The 21109-nt window shown below is 40.0% G+C and overlaps 1 protein-coding gene across 4 annotated transcripts in view; it reads left to right on the top strand.

Annotated features, from left to right (window-relative positions):
- The first annotated feature begins 5094 nt into the window (after nucleotides 1–5094).
- LOC127797176 (uncharacterized) overlaps nucleotides 5095–21109 on the top strand; it is a 43551-nt gene continuing 27536 nt past the window's right edge. For all 4 annotated transcript variants that reach the window (XR_008022146.1, XR_008022144.1, XR_008022145.1 and 1 more), the window contains exons 1-6: nucleotides 5095–5433; nucleotides 5988–6271; nucleotides 6390–6584; nucleotides 7300–7646; nucleotides 10775–11066; nucleotides 11890–12048. Coding sequence is in view for 1 of the 4 variants with exons in the window: in XM_052329798.1 (XP_052185758.1) it covers nucleotides 5121–5433; nucleotides 5988–6271; nucleotides 6390–6584; nucleotides 7300–7646; nucleotides 10775–11066; nucleotides 11890–12048 (1590 nt within the window). In the remaining 3 variants the exon portion in view is untranslated. The remainder of the gene's footprint in view (nucleotides 5434–5987; nucleotides 6272–6389; nucleotides 6585–7299; nucleotides 7647–10774; nucleotides 11067–11889; nucleotides 12049–21109) is intronic.

Below are 21109 nucleotides of genomic sequence, written 5' to 3'. Positions count from 1 at the left end.
TCGAGACTTACACTGCCCAAATCTATAGTCTCATGCTTAGACACTTCTCCCACAGTCTATTACAAGCTATGCCAAAATAAATTTACACGCAAATCATATTAAACCTTACCATGCGTTAATCTCGTGTTGCGCGTTGGTTTCACGTTCCAATTTCCTATACAATCGTAAAATAAAAATAATTTAATTAAACGCGCAGTCAATTTTAATTATCGCCAATACATCGCTAATTAATTTAGTTAAACATGCGACTGATTCATAAACAACACTATTCAATAGATTTAAAACAGTTTTATACCTCGCGTACACACACGGGTAGAGTTTCGACGCGTTAAAAATTATGGAGCGTTCACAACTACGAAACAGCGCTATTTATAAGCGCTAGAAGATGAGGAATTAGCGAAGGGGTAAAGGAATAAAGTTGTTAGGGCCTCTTGCATGCTGCCACGTGGCAGCAAGGGATAAGGGGTGGGTGGCGCATGGCCACCCACGCAGCACGGCCAGGGGCGCGCGCCTAGCGCCCTGGCCGCGTATCGATGCCATCATCGGCCCCCTGACCCAAATCAACGTCTACTCCGCCGCACCCCCCCGACGTCATAGCTGGCCACCCACACGAGAAATGCAAGCGAGCGACCGCTCGCCTCCCACGCCGTCGACTCAGATCTGCCCTCCCTATGCCCAACCACTGCTATCGACGGCCCCCCGACCCCGGTCGACGCCTCCCACGCCGTTGACGACCATCGATAGAGAGAGCAAGAGCAAGAGAAAGGCAGCGAGCGGCAAGTGGTTGGCGAGAAGGAAGGAAGAAGAAAATGATAGTGTTGCGACGGTTGCTGGCGACGAGAATGAAGGAAGAAGAAAATGAAGAAGATGGTTCTACGGTGGTCACTAATGACGAGAAAGAATGAAGAGGAAGATAAAGGTGCTGGACGCACCTAAATCGCATGTGTAACACACACACTAACCTAAGTATTTACCAGTTCAAAATTGGAAGTTGAGATACCTAATAGTCCTTGTTTAAATTAAGAAGGCTAAATGATTAAAGGTGAGTGGGTTGATTATGTCTTTTATTTATTAATCCTATCTTTATTTTCAACAATTATAAAGCAACCCAACTCACCCGTCAATAAATAAGATAAAATTACATAAAATTTAACTTTTGTCTTCTCAAATTCACTATTTATAATCTCTTTCTATCTCCCCATCTCTAATTACATAAAATTTCAAAAATCATTAATATAACCCCCTTTTTTTTTCAATAGAGTTGGAAAATAAAGGAAACAAATAAAAGAATCGGGAGGGAGAATTAACCAAGTGAAGACTTATTGATAGGGCTGATAGGAGTACAAAATAGAAAATGAAATAGTTTGAAAGTTTGGGGAAAATTTATTATTTTATTATAAGTTTTTAATGGTTTAAAGAGTTATTGAAATTTTTTAAAATAAATGGGCAATTCATGTAATTAAGTCTTGCAACAAGAATCACCAGTCTTTAAACTATAAATTTAAAGAGATTTTATTTGTATTCATTGTTTTTGCTTTTCAATTAGTAGAAATTTATTTTTCTTTTACTTTGTTATTCTTTGCAGCCACGTTAACAACTCTTTATAGTCAATATTTTTTAAAAATACCCTCTTATATAATCATCGTACACAACCATAGCCATCCCTATACACACAGTAATCTTGAAGCATATCCTCAAACCCCAACAACTCAAATCATTAGTTGGTGTTTGCAACGAATACGAGCTTCATAAGAGGTCGAATACTGTAAAATCAGAGGTATGCTGTGTGGATGTAGGTGTGGGCTACCTTTACAAAATCAAAGCCTGCATCGTTGCCGCTACCAGCCGCCACCACCATCATGGCCGCAACTCAGGGTTATGGGCTCGATGGGGTAACCATACCCTCCTGCGACAATCGCACCTTCATAACCCCCTGACTTTATTGATTAAACAATGCACACACACACACACATGTATATATACACTATATATACACACGCAGACACACACATATATATACACATGCAAACACACACATGTATACATACACAATTGGAAAATTCTATACCCGCTAGCGATGACCACCAGGGCTTAATGGGTTGGGCCTTGAGGAATTCGTGATCTTTGACGACCTCAAGAAGTTATCATGCTGTGTAACGAAGCCCAAGGTAGTTGAGGGAGAAAATGCCACTTAGGCTCAAAACAGCCCTGTTTCGACCCCACAATCTTCATCCCATGCGTAGAATGTAAAATATATCGGTGCAACTATGATTTATAAATAAAATTTTATTTATATTTATAAATTCTAGTCGTACTCTTGGTAGAAAAAAATATGATCATACATAGCCTCGTGATTCATACATAGTTGCCATTCATCCATGGCATCTTTAATACAAATTAAAATTAAATAAGGGGAAATACAAACTATTGAATTTATCTTCATCATTATACATTGCCAAATACGCGTATCCACAACCTGCTTTGGGAGATCACTACGAATCATGCTAGACATCCAAATGATCAAGTGTATGATCCCAGACTTGGCTTTGAATGCCTTGAGGAGGTTGTAGTTGAATTTGATTATGATCTTGTGTTGGTTGTCGTAGAATCTCTTCATCGTCTTGAAATAGAGTTGGCTGTTCAGGGTGTCGGAGTAGGCCCTTGACCGCATCAGTTGTAGGAACAACGTAGGGTCATATGCACCCATTAGCGTGGTAGAGGGTGCACTCGCACTGCAGCTTGAACTTCTTACGCCTTCTTATCCTTTTGGCTATGGCATGTTGAACCTTCACGCTCGATGGTGTCTTTGTTGTCTCCGCCCGAGAAGATGGGGTCGGAAATGAATAATAACTTTGCATTATTTAGAGTCCACATATTTGAGGATGAGTTATCGTCCTTGTCGAGAAACTCTTTATAGCTGCTCCTGGGGCCCTCGTTGCATATAGTGATGTAGGGAATCCATCCCTTTATCTGCTTGAGTTTGGCATATTTGTAGCTGAACTGTCAATCTTTGTGCGCTCTAATAAATTCTTTCTAGTGTTTCAAGTATTGTGGGTCCACGTCGTTAATGACGTTGTACCATCCCTTTATCAAGCCTCATCGTTGTGTCAACCCATGTCAAAGTGGCCCATGTAATAATTATGTGGCCCGAGACTTTTTGCCCACGAAGTTTTGCCCGTCCTTAATGAGCCTTCAAGTATAAAACTCTTGGGTCTGCTAAGTCTACTTCATTCGGGCTTGATATTGTTTGCAACCTATTCAAGCATGTCCACTGGAACGTGTGAAAAATACAAAATTCGGGCTGATATACTTGGGTAGGTTTCTTAAAATGCTTATCGAAATTATGACTTAGTTTATCCAAATTAAGACAGTAACATTTTATATCGTCTTTTTGGATGACCTCCAACATCTTCCCTTTATCTTTGGTGGAAAGCGTAGTTTCGTAGACATTATACATCTTTTGCCTAAAGTATTGCTCTAGCCATCTGGTTAGAATGTCTCCCAGTCGATGTAATTGCCACATTTGACAATGTAAGCCTGGATTGCCGAACTAGACTTAGCCACCTGTATGTTGGGATAAAAGTGTGATGATCTCGTCGGTGACACAGGGTCGAAGAACTTCTGATTCATGGTTTGGAATTTTACCTCAAATTGAATAAGGCAGTGAATGTGAGGGCTGTCATCTTCATGTGCCTTTTCGCAAGCCCGTATGTAAACGAGTTTAATCGAGTATTCGATAATAATAACCTATTGGAGGCAATTTTCTTTTGATAGTGAGCACCGAGGGTAAGTGAGGAAAATATTTTTGTAATTAATTCGAAAATGGTTTGGGGCGCATGGCATTTCTGTAAATAGTAGGTAACACTAATTGGCCTCCCCTCCAAAAGTCTCTATAATGTGGTAACTGGTGTCGCTTTTATAGTGTTCCATTTGTAAAAGCCCTTTAATATTACAAGAGCCTTTGCTATTCCTTTTGTTCGCCACGTGGCGAGAGCCGGTTGGTCCACATGTTTACCCATGATTGGGGGGCTAAAAGCCATGTTTGGAGTATAGTTGACGTGAAATTTGCGCATTTACTATAATAAGCCTATTGTGAAAAGAGGGTGTGCTCGGGAAAGTAAAAAATAGGGTTAATTGGAAAGTGCAACATGGCCCATGCATTCGGAGAAAAATGGTGGGATTGTATTATGTGGGTCTCACCTGTAAGTTAAAATAGCCTCGAGTAGGAAGCACAACATGATTTCAATTTTTAAATTTCAAAATTCAAAGACTCACACGTTAAGAAGGTACACATACACTATAAGGTACTTAACACTAATTGCTAGAGGTACTTGATGTTGGATACATGCTGACACATGGTCATCTCAAATTTAAAGTTCTAACTAATCTGTAATGCCCTATCGTCCTTGTTGCCCTAATGCACCACGTGTCAACTCCATATAATTAATATTTAGATATGGAATTCATAAATTTTAAAAGGCGATGAAATTAGTGTTAGTTGTATTTCTTCTACAGTAAGTGCTAGGTACGAGTTTGTGGCATGCGCCCAATCACTTTATTAGCCTGGCCTTAAAATTTTGAGCCAGGCTAAATTACAAGTTCGGGGGCTAGCCTTCATGGCTCTGCGAACTTGATGGTCGCTGCTAGTGGGTATGGTTATTGTCAATTGTATGTTTATATATATATGTGTGTATATATATATGTATCTATTTATGCATTTGGATGTGTGTATGTATATGTATATATGTGTGTGTCTCTGTATGCATTCATTGTCATTATTTTTCTATTAGGAAAAAGTGATTGACATGTGAGGATAAAATTGAATTTTTAAATGAGAGTATTTAGGATATATTAAAAGATAATTATATAGAGAGCAAAATAGATAGTTGCAAATTTCCTATAAATTTATCTTATAGGTACCAGCTCGTGGTTTAACAAAAATACATAGATTCCCTTGACATTTAAAAAATAACAAATATTTTCTTTAATTGATAAAAGGGTAAAATGATATTTCTCCTTATTTTTTTCAAACAATAAAAGAGATTTTTCATTACTTCTTAAATAATAGAAATCTCTGTATTATTCGGTTAAACCTCAGGCGTGTTCCAATTGGCGGTTCGATGCTGGTATCCCAATTCCATCGGCCTCTTTTCAACCCATTTCATTCCATTCCGTTAAAAAGATTTTTTTTGACGGCGAGCAGGCCTGCCAGGCCATCTCCGATCGCGGCCTCAACAGCAGCAGCGCCCGCGATGTCGTCTTCTACTTTTCCGGGAGAAAAGCCAAGGGCGAAGAAGGTGATGCATGAAATGGAGATGTTCGGAGACATTAGAATCGACAATTACTACTGGCTTCGCGACGATTCTCGTTCCGATCCCCAAGTCCTCTCTTATCTCCGCGAAGAGAATGCTTACACTGACTCTGTCATGTCCGGTTGGTACCAGAGCTACTATTACCCATTTTTTTGTTGCACGTTACAGTTCTTTGATTCTGTCCATTCCACCATGCATATTCTGGACCATCAACTAATCTTCTTTTCATATGAGGTTTATTCTTATACTTTATCGTGCTTGTTCTTAGAGTACAGATCAAGGAAATAAAGGTTAAACGCACGTGAAAGAGAAGAGAAGTGCAAAACCTAGAATACAAGGTTTTTTTTTTTTTTGTTGGGGGGGGGGGGGGGGGTTGTGTGCCGGGGAGGAGGGTAAGGAAGTTGAGAGCGGGAAATCTATGCAATTTGACCCCTGTTCATATATACTCCCTTCAAACTTTGGTTGCATTATTATTTTTACATCTTGCAAGAGTTAAGGGTACCAGTGATTTCTTTTCAGTTTGTTAAAAAGGATTCATTCATACAGGAAGAGGAGTGCCATTATGCTTATGGTTGTTGTTTCGTGTTAGAACAGTTATTTAAGTCATGATTTCAGTTCAGCTTGTTGTTATTGGTGAGATGGATTAGTTTTGATGCAGTTCCATCACTATTTTAGGGACGAAACACTTAGAAGATCAAATCTATGCTGAAATAAGAGGAAGAATCAAGGAGGATGACATTTCTGCACCAATTCGCAGAGGACCTTTCTATTACTACAAAAGCACCTTGGAGGGGAAGGAATATGCTCAGCACTGTCGGCGCCCTGTCCTTAACCATGAGGATCCACCTTCTGTTTATGATGTCATGCCAACTGGCCCAGTTGGTTCACCTGAGCATGTTATACTGGATGAGAATGTGCAGGCTCAAGGCCACACGTATTATAGTATTGGAGCTTTCAAGGTAACAACTCTTTTTTGCTTCCTTGAGAGTAAATGTTTTGGTTTCCAAATTCATTTTCAGGTTAATCTTTAATGCTTGTATCTCTTTCCTTTCTTCCTATAATTTTATTAATCTCCAGGTTAGTCCAAATAATAAATTAGTAGCATATGCAGAAGACACTAAAGGAAATGAGATTTACACTGTTTATGTCATGGATGTTGAAAGTGGAACACATGTGGAGAAGCCTTTAGTTGGTGTAACATCAAATCTTGAATGGGCTGGTGATGAAGCTTTATTTTATGTCACAATGGATGCGACTCTTCGGCCAGATAAGGTGTGTTTTTAAAAAATTGAACTTTTATGTTGATTGTCTACTGTCTGATTGCTTCACTATTGCCTCTCTCTCACACACACACATTATGACTTACAGCTGTCTCCTGCTTTCCCCATTTGATGTTACAGTTTAACTGGAATTACCTACCTTAGTCGTTTAACTGGAAGTACCTACCTTACTCTTCGGACAGAAAATGATAAGATGTTCACTTGATTAGTCCCCCATGTCGCTTTCTTTGGAAGCATCTGTGGATATTCTTCTTCTATGCAAACTGTGATTGGCATGGCATTTGTGGATACTAAACCACTCTTCACTTATTGCTAGAATTATATAATTGAATACTAAACCAGTCTTGCAATTTTATTGTGTGTTTTAATTAAAATTTTTTCTTTGATTCCATGGATATGTAACTTATGGAGACTTGAACTTAAGTGTGCTTATTTTGGGAAAGTAGCCCAACACATTGGAGTGTGGATTAAGGAACATTTTAATTTAAAGATCTTGCAGTAAAAAATCCTTCTTTTTTTGTTTTTTTTCCTTGTTCTTTTGAAGTATTTTCCACAAAGGGACAATGAAAATAACCAAGAAAATATTTATTTTTTTCTGCTCGTCTTTACTCTTTAGAAACAAATATTTGCTCCCTCATTCCTTCTTTGAAATCCTTTTGCTCTCCTAGGTACCGGGTTTTCTAATGGTTTTACCTTAATTTTAATAGGTGTGGTTACATAAATTGGGGGAAGAGCAATCATGTGATTTGTGTCTCTATCATGAAAAAGATGACATGTTCTCTGTTGATGTTGTGGCTTCTGAAAGCAAGCAATATTTGTTTGTTGCATCAGAAAGTAAAACTACAAGGTTTGTCTTCTATTTTGACATTTCAAAGCCTGGAAATCAGCTTGTACCTTTGACGCCTCGCCTTGATGGTATTGACACATCAGTCAGCCATCGTGGTACTCATTTTTTTATCACAAGGAGAAGTGATGAGTTTTTTAACTCAGAATTAGTAGCCTGTCCAGTGGACAATGTATCTGCAACCACAGTTCTTTTGCCTCACCGGGAAAGGTAATATTAAATCATTGCTTTGTTTTAACTTTGTGGTGGTTCATTTTAGCACCTTAGTTCTGCATAATATGGTGAAATCTGATATTCTTAATTTTTTCATCAAGGGTTCAAATTGAATACAGTGCACAAAAAACACAATGATGTGACGTATTTTTGCTAGCACAAGGTTTTTAGCTTGGAAAGGAACTGCCTTGAAAACACAAGGAGTATTGTGATGCTCAAAAGAGTGTGGCAAGTTACAGAAAAAATATATATACGTACATATTACTCTTGTATGTTTTGGTTCATGTGTCCTTGCTGAAGTACGTGCTGTGTTGGAGTTGTGGTTTGGGGTGAGTATCCATAAAAACCTTAGTAAAAGGCTGTGTTTGGGGAATATTTCCCGTTCTCTTTGAAGTTGTTTCATGGAAGCAAGTTGAGAAAAATTTTAAGGTGCACCAACTATTTCTATAACCCAAGTTCACATTGATAGCCAAAGGAGGGAAGTTTTGAAACATTACTTGGTCCATGGCATAAAAATTAATGTTAGATCTTTTGGTGAGGGCCTGCAATGTTATGAAATTTTGTGATGACCTAATTTTATATTAGTAGTCTACTAGTTTTTTTCCGAGCTACATGTTATATCAGGAATAGTATTTGTCCCATGGGCTTAAAAGTTTAACTTCAAAAGCAGTTTTAGGGAGGACTTGTACTGTTACGAGTGGTGTCAAAGCTGACTTAGAATTATTAGTTTGTGGAATTGATCAAAGAGAGAGTTTGAGACTGCTCACGGGTAGATTTATGATATATGAGATTTTTGGCATGGTGAGGATGCCAAGTCAGAAAAGAAGGGAGTTAGTCATGACCCATTTTCACATTGGTAGAATAATGGAAAAGTCTTGATATATTACTTGGTCTTGGAAGTCCAAAGGTTAACTTGAACTAGTATTATTAGTTGAGCTATGATCTTATGACTGCGATGTGGAATTTGAAACATAGGATATTTTGATCTTTGTGTTTGTGGCACTCACACATGGTATTATTTTTTGATGTTTTTCTATGCTTTTAGGAAAGTGAGGTCAAGGTATGCGTTTATGATTTATCATCCTGGAGATCTTAGTTGTCTACTGGATGCATGTAGGTTATTTCTCCTTAAGTGGTTTAAAATCTTGGCCAATCTCAGTATACATGTGACCAAAAATGATATTGGGAGGGGGTGCGTGCGCGCGTGCATGCGAAGTAAGATGGATTATTAGTTGGAAGAAAACCACAGGATTAGATTTTATCTACATAATGGCATTCTGACCAAAATAGAGAATTGGAACCTTAGCACAATGTTAATATGGGGATGGGCAAGGATTTATATTTTGTTCTGACCTTTTCATTTCAAAATGTTTCTGAAAACAAGGAAAATGATAAAAAAAAAAAATGGAAATGACTGATTATCTTTGGACCTTTTTGACACAATATTTGCAGAAGCCAATAGCTAAATAACTGATTATCTTTGAGGTCTATATGTCTTTTTATTTAAGGGGTACCTATGAATAATTTGAACGTAAAGTCAACGATTAAAGGGGTACCTATGAATAATTTCAATGTTAAGTCAATGCAAGCCAACAATCATAATTTACTGTCAAACTAGTGTTATCGTGCACACACAAGTATAATTCTAAAAGATGTGTTTGTATCTAATAAATGAGGTTTATGTACGTATCAAAATGCCTGTAGTAAACTTATTGCCAATGGTCAAAGGTTATCCTATGTGTAGGAGGCCTTAGGACACTATCTTGGTTGATCTTTTTTTATTTAAGAATGTTAAGGATTAGTTTAACTGTTATTGATTACTAAAATTATAAGCAAAAAGGTTTAAAGAGTCAGGAGGTAAGGGTGTTTTCCACGGTGGAGGGAAGGATAAAACTGCTAGATTCTTGTAATAGGAATGAAAAAACTTACTGATAATTATATTTATAAAAAAGGTTATCCATAATGATAAAGATATAAAATATGTGATATAACTATGTTTGTTTTCCCTTCACCTCTCTGTCTCTTTCTCCATCTGCTTTAATGGATTCTATGATAATTTGGATACTCTCATAAACAAAAGAGTCAAAAGGAAACTATTCAAATTCATATTTCTAAGACTGCCACAAAACTCGGATGTCATATGACTTTTCTTTCTGCTTCAATGCTCCTTCAAATGTTTCTAGTAGAAACACTTGACTTTATTTTTTCACTAAATTTCATCTCAGTTTTTTTGAGAAATAAAAATATTCTGCTCCTTGAAGTAAATATTGTCCCTTGGTCACTGGTTGAGGTGCACATCAGTTGCTTTCCCCAAACTCCTTCACATGATTGTTTTTTGGATAACTAAACAATTATCATCTGCTAGAGCGGTTTTCCTGGATATCTACTTGCTAAAATTTGGTCCTTTCATGAATTTTCCCTATTTACGGAATAGAACTTCAAGAAACTACAAGCTTGGAGGTTCATCTTCATAATTTTGATTTCTCTTGTCTTGTTGGAAAGAAAAAAAAAAAAGGAAATTGAAACTCCATCTTTCTCATTTCTATACTGAAATAGTTCCTAGAATTCAAAGAGCAACTCAATGTTCTAGGTATATTGAACAGATAGGATGGTTGCATTATCTTCTTTTAGATATTTTCTTGGACTTATTTTACTTACTGCTGTTTGTCACTGGGGCTATGGTGGAAAAGAAAAATGATTGTTACTCGTCAATTGGGGTAGTTCATCTTTTTATACTTTCATGTTCCATCTCTGTGCTACACACGCTTGCATTTGTAATAATTGGCACCTTCTATTATTAGACCCAAATGTAATAGGCCATCTTCAATGAGTCCCTAACATATATTTCCAGTCCCAAATCTCCACTCTCCTACCACAATAAAACAAAAAGAAAAAAAGAAAAGATGGAAAAAAATGAAAAATCATCCTAGCTCTGCCCCTGTAAATTTTTGAGAATTTTTTGCTTAATGATTAATTTAATTTGTGTCATCATTGGTCAGATTAGTCTGATATGTTTGCACATATTTAGGAGATGCCTATTATAAAAAATTTCTATGCCCTCTCAGACGTTTTCTTGTACTGACATTTTCATTATTAATGTGTAACTAGTTTTGCTTTTTATCCAGTGTAAAGATTGAGGACGTACGACTATTCTCTGATCATCTTGTTGTATTTGAGCGTGAAAATGGTCTTCATAAAATATCTATATATGGCCTTCCCCCTGTTGGAGAACCACTTGGTAGGTTACAAGGCAAACGGAATGTTGACTTTATCGATCCTGTATATTCAGTGGGACAATCAGAATCCCAATTTTCTTCCATCATTTTACGTTTTTCATATAGTTCATTGAGGACACCCCACTCAATTTATGATTATGACATGAACACTGGGATTTCTGTACTGAAGAAAATTGAGACGGTAAGTTATATGAGAAGTTACTATCAATTTTTTAGCAGTTTAAATTGGATGCCACGTTATCCATCTATCTTGTAATTCACATACTGTTTAATCTCATCAATGAGCATGACTTATGCACATGATGTATAGTGGTATCTCATACTTGCACATTTTAAATTACATGTTAGGGATTTTTTTGATACTAAACTGTGTTAGTATGATAATTTTTCTTGTTTCATTTTCCACATAATCAATTTTTGTTCATTTTCCATTTAATACCAAGTACCTCATTTACATTTTCACACACCAAACATGGCATAATTATAACGTCCGGTATTACCTCCTTTACCAAATGTGGACAGTAGTATTTAGTTCCATTCCATCACTATTTTATTCCATCCTTAACTTTATCACATCACCGTTTATCTGAATAACAAACAACCTTTAAATGAATATAAGGTTTTTTTCAAACTAAAGGTTGTTTACTTCCAATTTATATTAGTGAGAATCACAGAGCTTTGCTTTTTTCTTATGAAAAGTTGCTTTTTTGTGGTATTTATTCAGGGCTGTGTTGGACATTATGACACACCAACATTGTCTCACCGCCCTAAGTATTCGTTTCTTCAGGACTGTTGTTGTTGTCTATGTACATTATCTTGACAATTTGTATACTACTTTTAAGCCCTATCCTTGATGCATTCTATGCAAGGCCCAGATTGTTTAAGGCATTTGTGTCTTTTTAATGTTAAATATTCATTCTACACTACTTTTTTAAGTTTTTACTTGGTGCTGTGTTAAGCTATCTACCAAATTTATAATTGTTTTTCTTTACTATTTCAATCAGGTGTTGGGAGATTTTGAAGCCTCAAATTTTACAACCAAAAGGCTATGGGCTACTGCTCCAGATGGCACTCATATTCCTATATCAATTGTTTATCGAAAAGATCTTGCAAAACTTGATGGCTCTGATCCATTCCTACTTTATGGATATGGTTCATATGAGGTAATACTGATTTACTGTTCAAATAACTGTCATGTATGAGCCAGAAATTCTACACTTGTTAGTGATAGGGATTGTTTCCTATAAAAGTGCATTATCATCTCTTGCTGATATAGATATTTTTAAAAAAATTGTAAGTTTTCTTCTGAATGTTCTGGTAATCATGGCACCAGTTAGGTGCTCAAGTTCAGTTCCACGATATTACTTTATCTATATTACTTCTAAACCATTGTTTTTTTACTTAATTTTTTTTCATCATTATCATCTTCAAGGACCAAATTTTGAACATTAACTTTTTGTCCTTTTAGCCAGGGTAATAGATTGTAAGGGTGAGATGATGACCTAAACATGCTCACTGATTTTTTTTCACTTTGATACCATTACTTGTCTGTGCCTTCTCCTTGAGTACCTAATAATTAATTCCATTAATTACCAACAACAACATACTAAGTCTTAATCTCATTAGGTGGGATTGGTTATATGAATCTAGCTAATTTATCTATGGTCATATCTTGTAAGGCCCTTGTATCATTCTTCTAGAGTCTCCCACCAAGCTTTACTTGATCTTCATCTACCTCTTTTGCTGAAGACTTGTTCCATTCCATCCACTCTCCTCAAAGGAAGCTCTGTGGTGTCTTTTTCTCACTTGACAAACCATCTTAATTGGGTCACACTCATCTTATCTTCAATAAGAGCCACTCCAACTTTTTTTTGAATAACTTCATTTTTTATTCTATCTTTTTGATGAGATCCCTGATAGTTATCCAATTTTGGAACCCAATATCAATAGCTTTCAGTAATTACCAGCAAGGAACAAGAATAATCCAGGGCATTCGAGAGACCCTCACTCTCCAGAATTTTCTATCCAAAAACCAGCCATCCTCTCTCTCTCTTCTTCTCAGCTATTTATACCTCTCCTCAGCTCCTCTCTAACTGAATTCCCCTGCACATGTTGATTATTCCCTTAGCATGTGGATTACAATTCTACCCCCATGCGCACATTCCCTATTCTAACCTTCATGCTTGCTGTTGCTGCTTGTGGCGTCTTTGGTAGGTTTGGTACACTAGTGGCCTATCATTACTCCCCTCCTGCACTTTTACCTTGTCCTCAAGGTGAAAAGTAGGAAATTGTTGTTGAATCATGTTGTGGGGCTCCCAAGTTGCCTCTAATGGGGGTAAACCCTTCCATTGGACCAAGACATCCAGCCCACGCAAATTAGTACCCCTTCTAGGCTGAACTCCCAGCACCGCTTCTGGTTCAACCCTCATCTCTAGGTCTGCATTCAGCTGGTAAGAATTCTCCACTCTTGCTCCCCCCTCTCTCTTTACCTCCCTTAGCTGGGACACATGAAAAACATGGTGAATATGACAGTGTGCTGGTAGTGCCAGTTTGTAAGCCACTAGCCCAACCCTTTGCACAATTGCAAATGGCCCATAGAACCTAGGAGCCAGCTTCTCATTAGTGTGGATAACTAGGGTCTTCCTTCGGTAGGGCCTTAGTTTCAAATAAGTGAAGTCACCCACAACAAATTGAACATCCCTTCTTTCCCGGTCAGCTCCCCTTTTCATGATAGCTTGAGCTCTTGATAGTTGGTTCTTGAGTTCTTCCAGGGCTTGATCCCGCTCCATCAGTTGTTGTTCCACTGCAGACACGAGTGTAGTTCCCTTGTCAAATCTGATCAAGGTTGGCGGTTCCCTCCCATACACTGCTTGAAAAGGAGTTACCTTTGAAGCAGTGTGGTATGAGGTGTTATACCATAATTCAACCCATGGCAGCCACACATACCATCCCTTAGGCCTCGATGATGCAAAATGACGTACGTACGTCTCTAAGGTCCTATCGAGGAGGACCTCTATTTGCCCGTCCATTTGTGGGTGGTAGTAGGTCGTGCTGCGATTAAGTTTAGTACCTTGGAGTCGAAACAACTCCTCCCCAAAACAGCTCATGAATACCTTGTCTCTGTCCAAAATAATAGACTGGGGCATGCCGTGAAGCCTCACTATTTCTTTGACGAAATCCCTGCCATTACTCTTGCTGTGAATGGATGCTTGAGACCAATGAAATGTCCATATTTACTGAGTCTATTTACCACCAGTAATATAGAATTCATATGGCTCGACCTTGGTAAACCTTCAATAAAATCCATGGCTATATCATCCCAAATCTGATCTGGATTAGGTAGAGGCTGTAGAAGTCCCCCCGGCATTAAGGATTTGTACTTATTTTGCTGGAAAACGTCACAACTGCTCACATATTGAGGTATGTCATGCTTCATACCGGGCCAATACACACTCGCTGTCACGACCCTAAGGGCAGTTAGGGAATAAGCCTACATTGTATGTTAGTTAGGAGCTATAAGGCGGGAAGTTAGCCATAACCAACTATGGTTATTCTGTTAGGATTGATTGTATAAATACTGCCCATGTAAAGAAGTAGGCATCAATGAAGAAGTAATTCCAGAATTCTCTCACTTTTGTTCTCTCTCTTTGCTGCTAATTCCCAATCGAGTCAGGCCCAATCCTCGGGTCCTGACATAGTGGTATCAGAGCCGGTCGAACCGACTGTGGGTGGGCGGAGGCCTGCGACCGACGGATCGAAAAGAATGGTCGAAGGAACACGGACGCGGCAGATGGAAGTGCGGATGGAGGCGATGGAATTTGAGGTGCACCAGACTCAAGAAGCGATGACGCAGATGCGAGAGGAACTGGTCGCGATGAAGGACGAGATAAAAGGGGATGCGGAAAGAACCCGTGAAGCTTTAGAACAATACGGACAAAGACTGAACAACGTCTTGGGCATCTTATCGTCCTTGCCGCAATTCCGATTGTCACCAGAATTTCCTCCTAGGGGGAACTCGGAACCCTTACTGTCAACCCAGGATCATGTACCCAATCGAGACCAGCTAAGGGCGGAGGAGTTGAGGTCGAATCAAGAAACTCAGGTGCGAAACCCTCTATATAATTCTCATAACCATACCCCTAGCCCACGATTAGAAATCCCTATGTTTGAAGGAACTAAGCCGAGGTGGTGGGTGTCAGGTCTCGGAGGACTGACGGGATATTTTAGAGAATGAGAGAGGGAAAATAGAGAGAATTAGGAGAGAGGAAGGAAGAATAGAGGGATAAATTGATAGAATAGTGATATTACTTCTCAATGAATATCCAATCGGGAGAGATAGCCCATATATAGCTGGGATTCTCCTCACGTGTTGTAACCGATTACAGCTATAGGGAATGTACAAGCTTAATAAAGTAGCAACAGATTATGTACTACCTCCCATAGCAACTAACTAACTCAGCCCAACCTTTCTTATCCAGCCCTTTTATTACATTTTATTGCAAAACTACCCTTATCCCCAACGGTACATGACAATTACCCCGCCTTTCAAAACTTTTCTTGTCCACAAGAAATATGGAGGAGGCTGGCCACACGCGGAAATTGGGTCAAAATGTTCGGGAGGTACTCCCACGTATTATCTTCGAAGTGTTGATCAGCCCATTTAATGAGAACTTGAGTGATTGGAGCACCTTGTCTATAAATCACCCTTTTGTCCAGTATAGCTATAGGTTCTCGGAGATGAGCTTCAGCTTGGGGGAGGTTAGGTAGGATGGAGCTTGCTGGTTGTGCACCCACTACTTTCTTGAGAAGCGAAACATGAAAAACTGGATGTATATTAGTACCTTCCGGCAATTCCAAACGGTATGCCACTGATCCTATTCGTGCAATAACTGGAAAAGGTCCATAGAACTTCGGATGTAATTTAGAACTGGGATGGGGAAGTAGTGTCCTTAGGTGTCCCGGTTTCAATTTGAGATACACGATATCCCCAACTTGGAATTCTCTTTCACTTCTTTTCTTGTCAACAAATTGCTTCATTCTATTTTGGGAAGTAGCTAGCTCCTCCTTAATTCCCTGCAAGGCTTGCTGCCTTTGCTGTAGGTATGCGTCTAGAGAGGCCACAGTTGAATTATCCGCCAGTGCCGATAGGAGTGGGGGTTTGTAACCATAAAGGGTTTCAAAAGGGGACAATTTTATGGCTGAATGGCGGGTAGAATTATACCATCATTGAGCCATCGGAAGCCACTTATGCCATGTCTTTGGTTGCAGAAAACAAGTACACCTGAGATACATTTCCAAGCACTGGTTAACCCTTTCGGTTTGTCCATCCGATTCAGGGTGGTATGCACTAGACATCTTTAATTTCACTCCCAACAACCCCATCAATTCCTTCCATAGTCGACTGGTAAAGATCTTATCCCTATCGGAAACTATGGCCTTGGGTGTTCCATGTAGTTTTACTACTTGGTCGAGGAATATCCTGGCCATTTCCTGGGCAGTGTATGGGTGAATCAATCCCATAAAGTGCCCATATTTGGTAAAACGGTCCACGACCACCATAATGCAGTCTCTACCTTCTGATTTGGGTAGCCTCTCTATAAAATCCATTGAAATATCTTCCCATGGACCCCCAGGAATATTTAGAGGTTGGAGTAACCCAGGTGTTGCCACATTTTCTGGTCTGCACTGCCTGCAAGTATCACACCTGATCACAAATTCCATAACATCCTTCTTGAGTCCTGCCCATCGGAAGAGTTGCTTAACTCGATGATAGGTGTTTACAATACCCGAGTGGCCCCCTATGGGGGAGGCATGCAGTGCCTCTATAATTTTCCTCTTCAGCGCTTCCTCCTCCCCAATCACTAGCTTCCCTCGGTGTCTAATCATCCCATTACTCAAAGTGTATCCTGGTTTGGATGAGGGATTGACTACCAACTGTTGTAGAGTTCTCGGGTCTTGTCACTTGAGAGATAACTAGCAGCGATCTCTTGGCACCATTCTGGAACAATGGTTGAAATGGCAGTTGCACTTCCCTCTTCAAGACATCTTGATAGAGCATTTGTTGCAAGATTTTCTTTACCCTTTCTATATTGGATCACATAGTTCAAACCCATTAATTTAGTCATACCTTTGCGTTGTAGTTGAGTATGCAGCTTTTGTTGTAACAAGAATTTGAGGCTCTCATGGTCAGTCTTGATTACAAAACTCCCTCCCTCAAGATAATGGCGCCATCTTTCTACCGCCATCAGCACTGCCAGAAGTTCTTTCTCATATATGCTCAATCCGAGATGTCTTGGTGCAAGGGCTTGATTGAGGAAGGCTATGGGTCTACCTTCCTGAACCAAGACTGCTCCAATCCCATTGCTGCTGGCGTCAATTTCTAAGATGAACTGTTTGTTGAAGTCAGGTAATCCTAGAGTGGGCACTTCACTCATAGCCTGCTTAAGTTTGCAGAATGCCTCCTCGGCTGTGGCATCCCACCTGAATCCATCTTTCTTCAGTAGATTAGTGAGAGGCCGACTAATTATGCCATACCCTTTAACGAACCGGCGATAGTAACCGGTTAACCCTAGGAATCCTCTCAACCCTTTCACATTTTGCGGCCGAGGCCAAGACACCATGGCTGTAACCTTACTTGGATCTGTGCTTACCCCTGAACTGGAAATAATATGCCCAAGATACTCAACTTGTTGCTTAGCAAAAGTACACTTTGACTCCTTAACATATAACTTATTGATTCTAAGGACTTCAAAGGTGGTTTAGGTGCTGAGCAAAGGTGGGACTGTAAATTAAAATGTCATCAAAGAATACTAGGATGAATTGACGCAAATATGGTTCAAAAATTTTGTTCATTAACGCCTGAAAAGTAGCGGGGGCATTAGTTAGGCCAAAGGGCATTACAAGAAATTCATAATGCCCTTGATGAGTGGTAAAAGCTGTCTTAGGAATGTCTTCAGGCCGCATCCTAATTTGATGGTAGCCTGATCGGAGATCTAACTTGGTAAAAACAGAAGCATTGTTTAGTTCATCAAGGAGATCTTCCACAATTGGGATGGGAAACTTGTTCTTGATGGTCATAACATTAAGTTGATGGTAGTCAACACAAAACCTCCATGACTCATCTTTTTTCTTAACAAGCAATATCGGTGATGCAAATGGGCTATGGCTGGGTTGGATGATGGCCTTCTTTAGCATATCTGTTATGAGTTTTTCTATCTCAGTCTTTTGTCTGGGAGGGTATTGATAGGCTCTTAGGTTCACTGGCTCTACATTAGGCTTAAGATTAATAGCATGGTCATAGGGTCGCTGGGGTGGTAGGGAACTTGGCTCGGAAAAGAGGTCCTTATAATCAATTAACATTATGTTAAGAGAGTCAAATTCATGTACCTGCCACGAGCTATGAGTGTTACTGCCCGTTGTGTGTGCCAGTTGAAGTTCTGCCCCTTGCTCCCCGATGGTGACATCCTTGGTATGGATAGAAAATAGTTGAGCCACCTGTGATAACTTGCTCTTGAGTATCCTTTGTAACTTCTTACCCGAGATGATTTTGCATACTCCCACCTCTGGTTTGCCCGTTAGAACCTTCTTACTACCATCTTTCTCAAAAGTCACTTCCATTTTGTTGAAATCAAAACTGATTGGACTAACTCCCTTCATCCAATCCACTCCCAGCACGACATCACAGCCTCCCAGTTTAAGCAACCTTAAGTCAGTTGAGAAATTTTTCCCATTCATCTCCCAATGGAAATCCCTACAGGCTGACTGACTTAACACCTTGCTGCCGTTCGCAACTGTGACTGATAATGGCAGGGAAGGACTAACTTCACATCCCAATTTTCTTGCCACAGCTTCATCCAAGAAGCTGTGAGTACTCCCACTATCGATGAGAACCATAATCGGATTGCTATTGACCCTTCTTTCTACCTTGATAACCTTACTATGGTTAACCCCTTTCAAGGCATGCAATGAAATCTCTCCTTGGTCCTCCCTCTCATTCTCCGAGAGTTCCTCTCCTTCCTCCTTGTCCTCGTCTTCCCCTTCCAGCAACAGTAGTTGCCTCTTGCACTTGTGGCCCATGAAATACTTGTCACCACACTTGTAGCATAGATCAGCTACTCGCCTCTGTTCCATCAGTCTTCCTCCCTGGGCGGAAGCAGGGTTGGTGGACGGTAGAGCCAATACACCTCTTCCTTGGAACCCTCCTTCTCTGGGTGGCAACCTATTGCCAGTTTGCCAACCTCCCGTGATCACCCCTTTCGCCGAATTCCTTTGTTTCTTAGCCATGGCATCAACGATCATCTCTTGCAACCTTGCGCTCTTGGCAACCTGTTTCACCGAGTGCGGTTGCATCATCTTCACCATGGGTCTGACCTCGTCCCCTAAGCCACTGATGAAGCTCGATACATAATGCTCCTCGGATAGCTAGGGATTATGTATCATCATCAGCGATCTAAGCTCCTTGAATTTTTGCTGATATACCTGCATCGTCCCTTCTTGTTTAAGTTTGTTAAACTCTTCAATGATGTCTCGCATGCATTTATCTCCGAACCTTACACACAAATCTTCTACAAACACACTCCAAGGACTCCCTTCCTTGGCCGCGAGCCAACCTTGATATCAAGCATCTCCCGTATCATTCAGATAAGCAGAAGCCATGGTGACCTTCTGCTGATCTAGAATTTGATATAAGGAAAATACTCGTTCGCATCTTCTCGACCACCACCTCGGGTTCTCTCCTTCAAATAAAGGAATCTCAAGCTTCAATGTGGGGTAATTCGGATGGTGTCGATTAGCCGTCACTCCCAGCCTCCTTTCCCTTACATTTTCTCCCACTGTATCCGTATCAAACTCGAACTCCGATGCTCCTCCTGGTCGAGGTTCTAGCCTTACTCCTGGAAAAATGGGTTCCGTTCGGTTTCTCGGAGGAAACTCAGGAGAGAGTCTCAATGGCTGCTGTTGAGTGAACATTCGCACAATCATTTGCATTTGTTCCATCATTTGCTCTTGAAAGAGAGTGTTCTGCTCGCGACTCTCCATCCTCCAACGTTCCATTGCCTGGTCAATTCTGGAATCGACTCCCACTCCGATCGATAGTTCCAGTGATCCCACTCAATTCTGTACCTTCGTTATTGCTGTCGTCGTTTGTTGTAGCTGCAATTCCATCTGCTTCATTCTTGTTCTGTCTGCCATGGTGGTCGCCGATGCCCAAGAAGGAGGCTCTGATACCAGAATGTCAGGTCCTGGAGGACTGACTGGATATTTTAGAGAATGGGAGAGGGAAAATAGAGAGAATTAGGAGAGAGGAAGGAAGAACAGAGGGAGAAATTGATAGAATAGTGATATTACTTCTCAATGAATATCCAATCGGGAGAGATAGCCCATATATAGCTGGGATTCTCCTCACGTGCTGTAACCGATTACAGCTATAGGGAATGTACAAGCTTAATAAAGTAGCAACAGATTATGTACTACCCCCCACAACAACTAACTAACTCAGCCCAACCTTTCTTATCCAGCCCTTCTATTACATTTTATTGCAAAACTACCCTTATCTCCAACGGTACATGACAGTGGGTGAGGTGTTGTGAGAGATTCTTCCAGTTATATAAGGTACCCGAGGAGCAGAAGGTTATGATGGCCACAGCCTATCTAAACGATATGGCTGACTGTTGGTACCAAGGGTGGGCCCAAGATCAAGACTAGGAAAGGAATTGGGGTGTTTTTGCAGAAAAGCTATGTGCAAGATTTGGGGAAAGGAGTATTGGGGATGTAATTGAAGAGTTCAGTAAACTAAAACAAGAAGGGTCAGTGGTGGAATATCAAACAAGGTTTGAAGAATTGAGAGCCATTGTGTGCTTGGCTCAACCTGGTTTAACGGAGCAATATCTAGTCTTGACCTTCATTAGTGGGTTGAGGGATGAGCTTCGGTCAATGGTGAAGATGATGATGCTAGCGACTGTAAGTCAAGCGGCAGAAAAAGCGAGGCTCCAAGAGTTGACATTGAAAGCAATTTTCAAGAAACACAGGGTACCCCTGAGAGTAGGATTGGGAAATGGCCAATCGGGTGGGGGTAATTTCAAGACCATGACTCCATTAGTGACTCGAGGAACATCTAAAGGGGCCTACAACCCTCATGAGCCCAAGAATACGGTTATGGAATAGAGGCGACAGCTAGGGCTTTGCTTCAAGTATGGGGACAAGTATAGCTTTGGACACCAATGCAAG

Source organism: Diospyros lotus, chromosome 3 (genome assembly GCF_014633365.1).
Source record: "Diospyros lotus cultivar Yz01 chromosome 3, ASM1463336v1, whole genome shotgun sequence".
NCBI classification, from domain to species: Eukaryota; Viridiplantae; Streptophyta; class Magnoliopsida; order Ericales; family Ebenaceae; genus Diospyros; species Diospyros lotus.
Note: the sequence above shows the minus strand (reverse complement) of the source record. Positions and strands in the feature narration are given on the sequence as shown.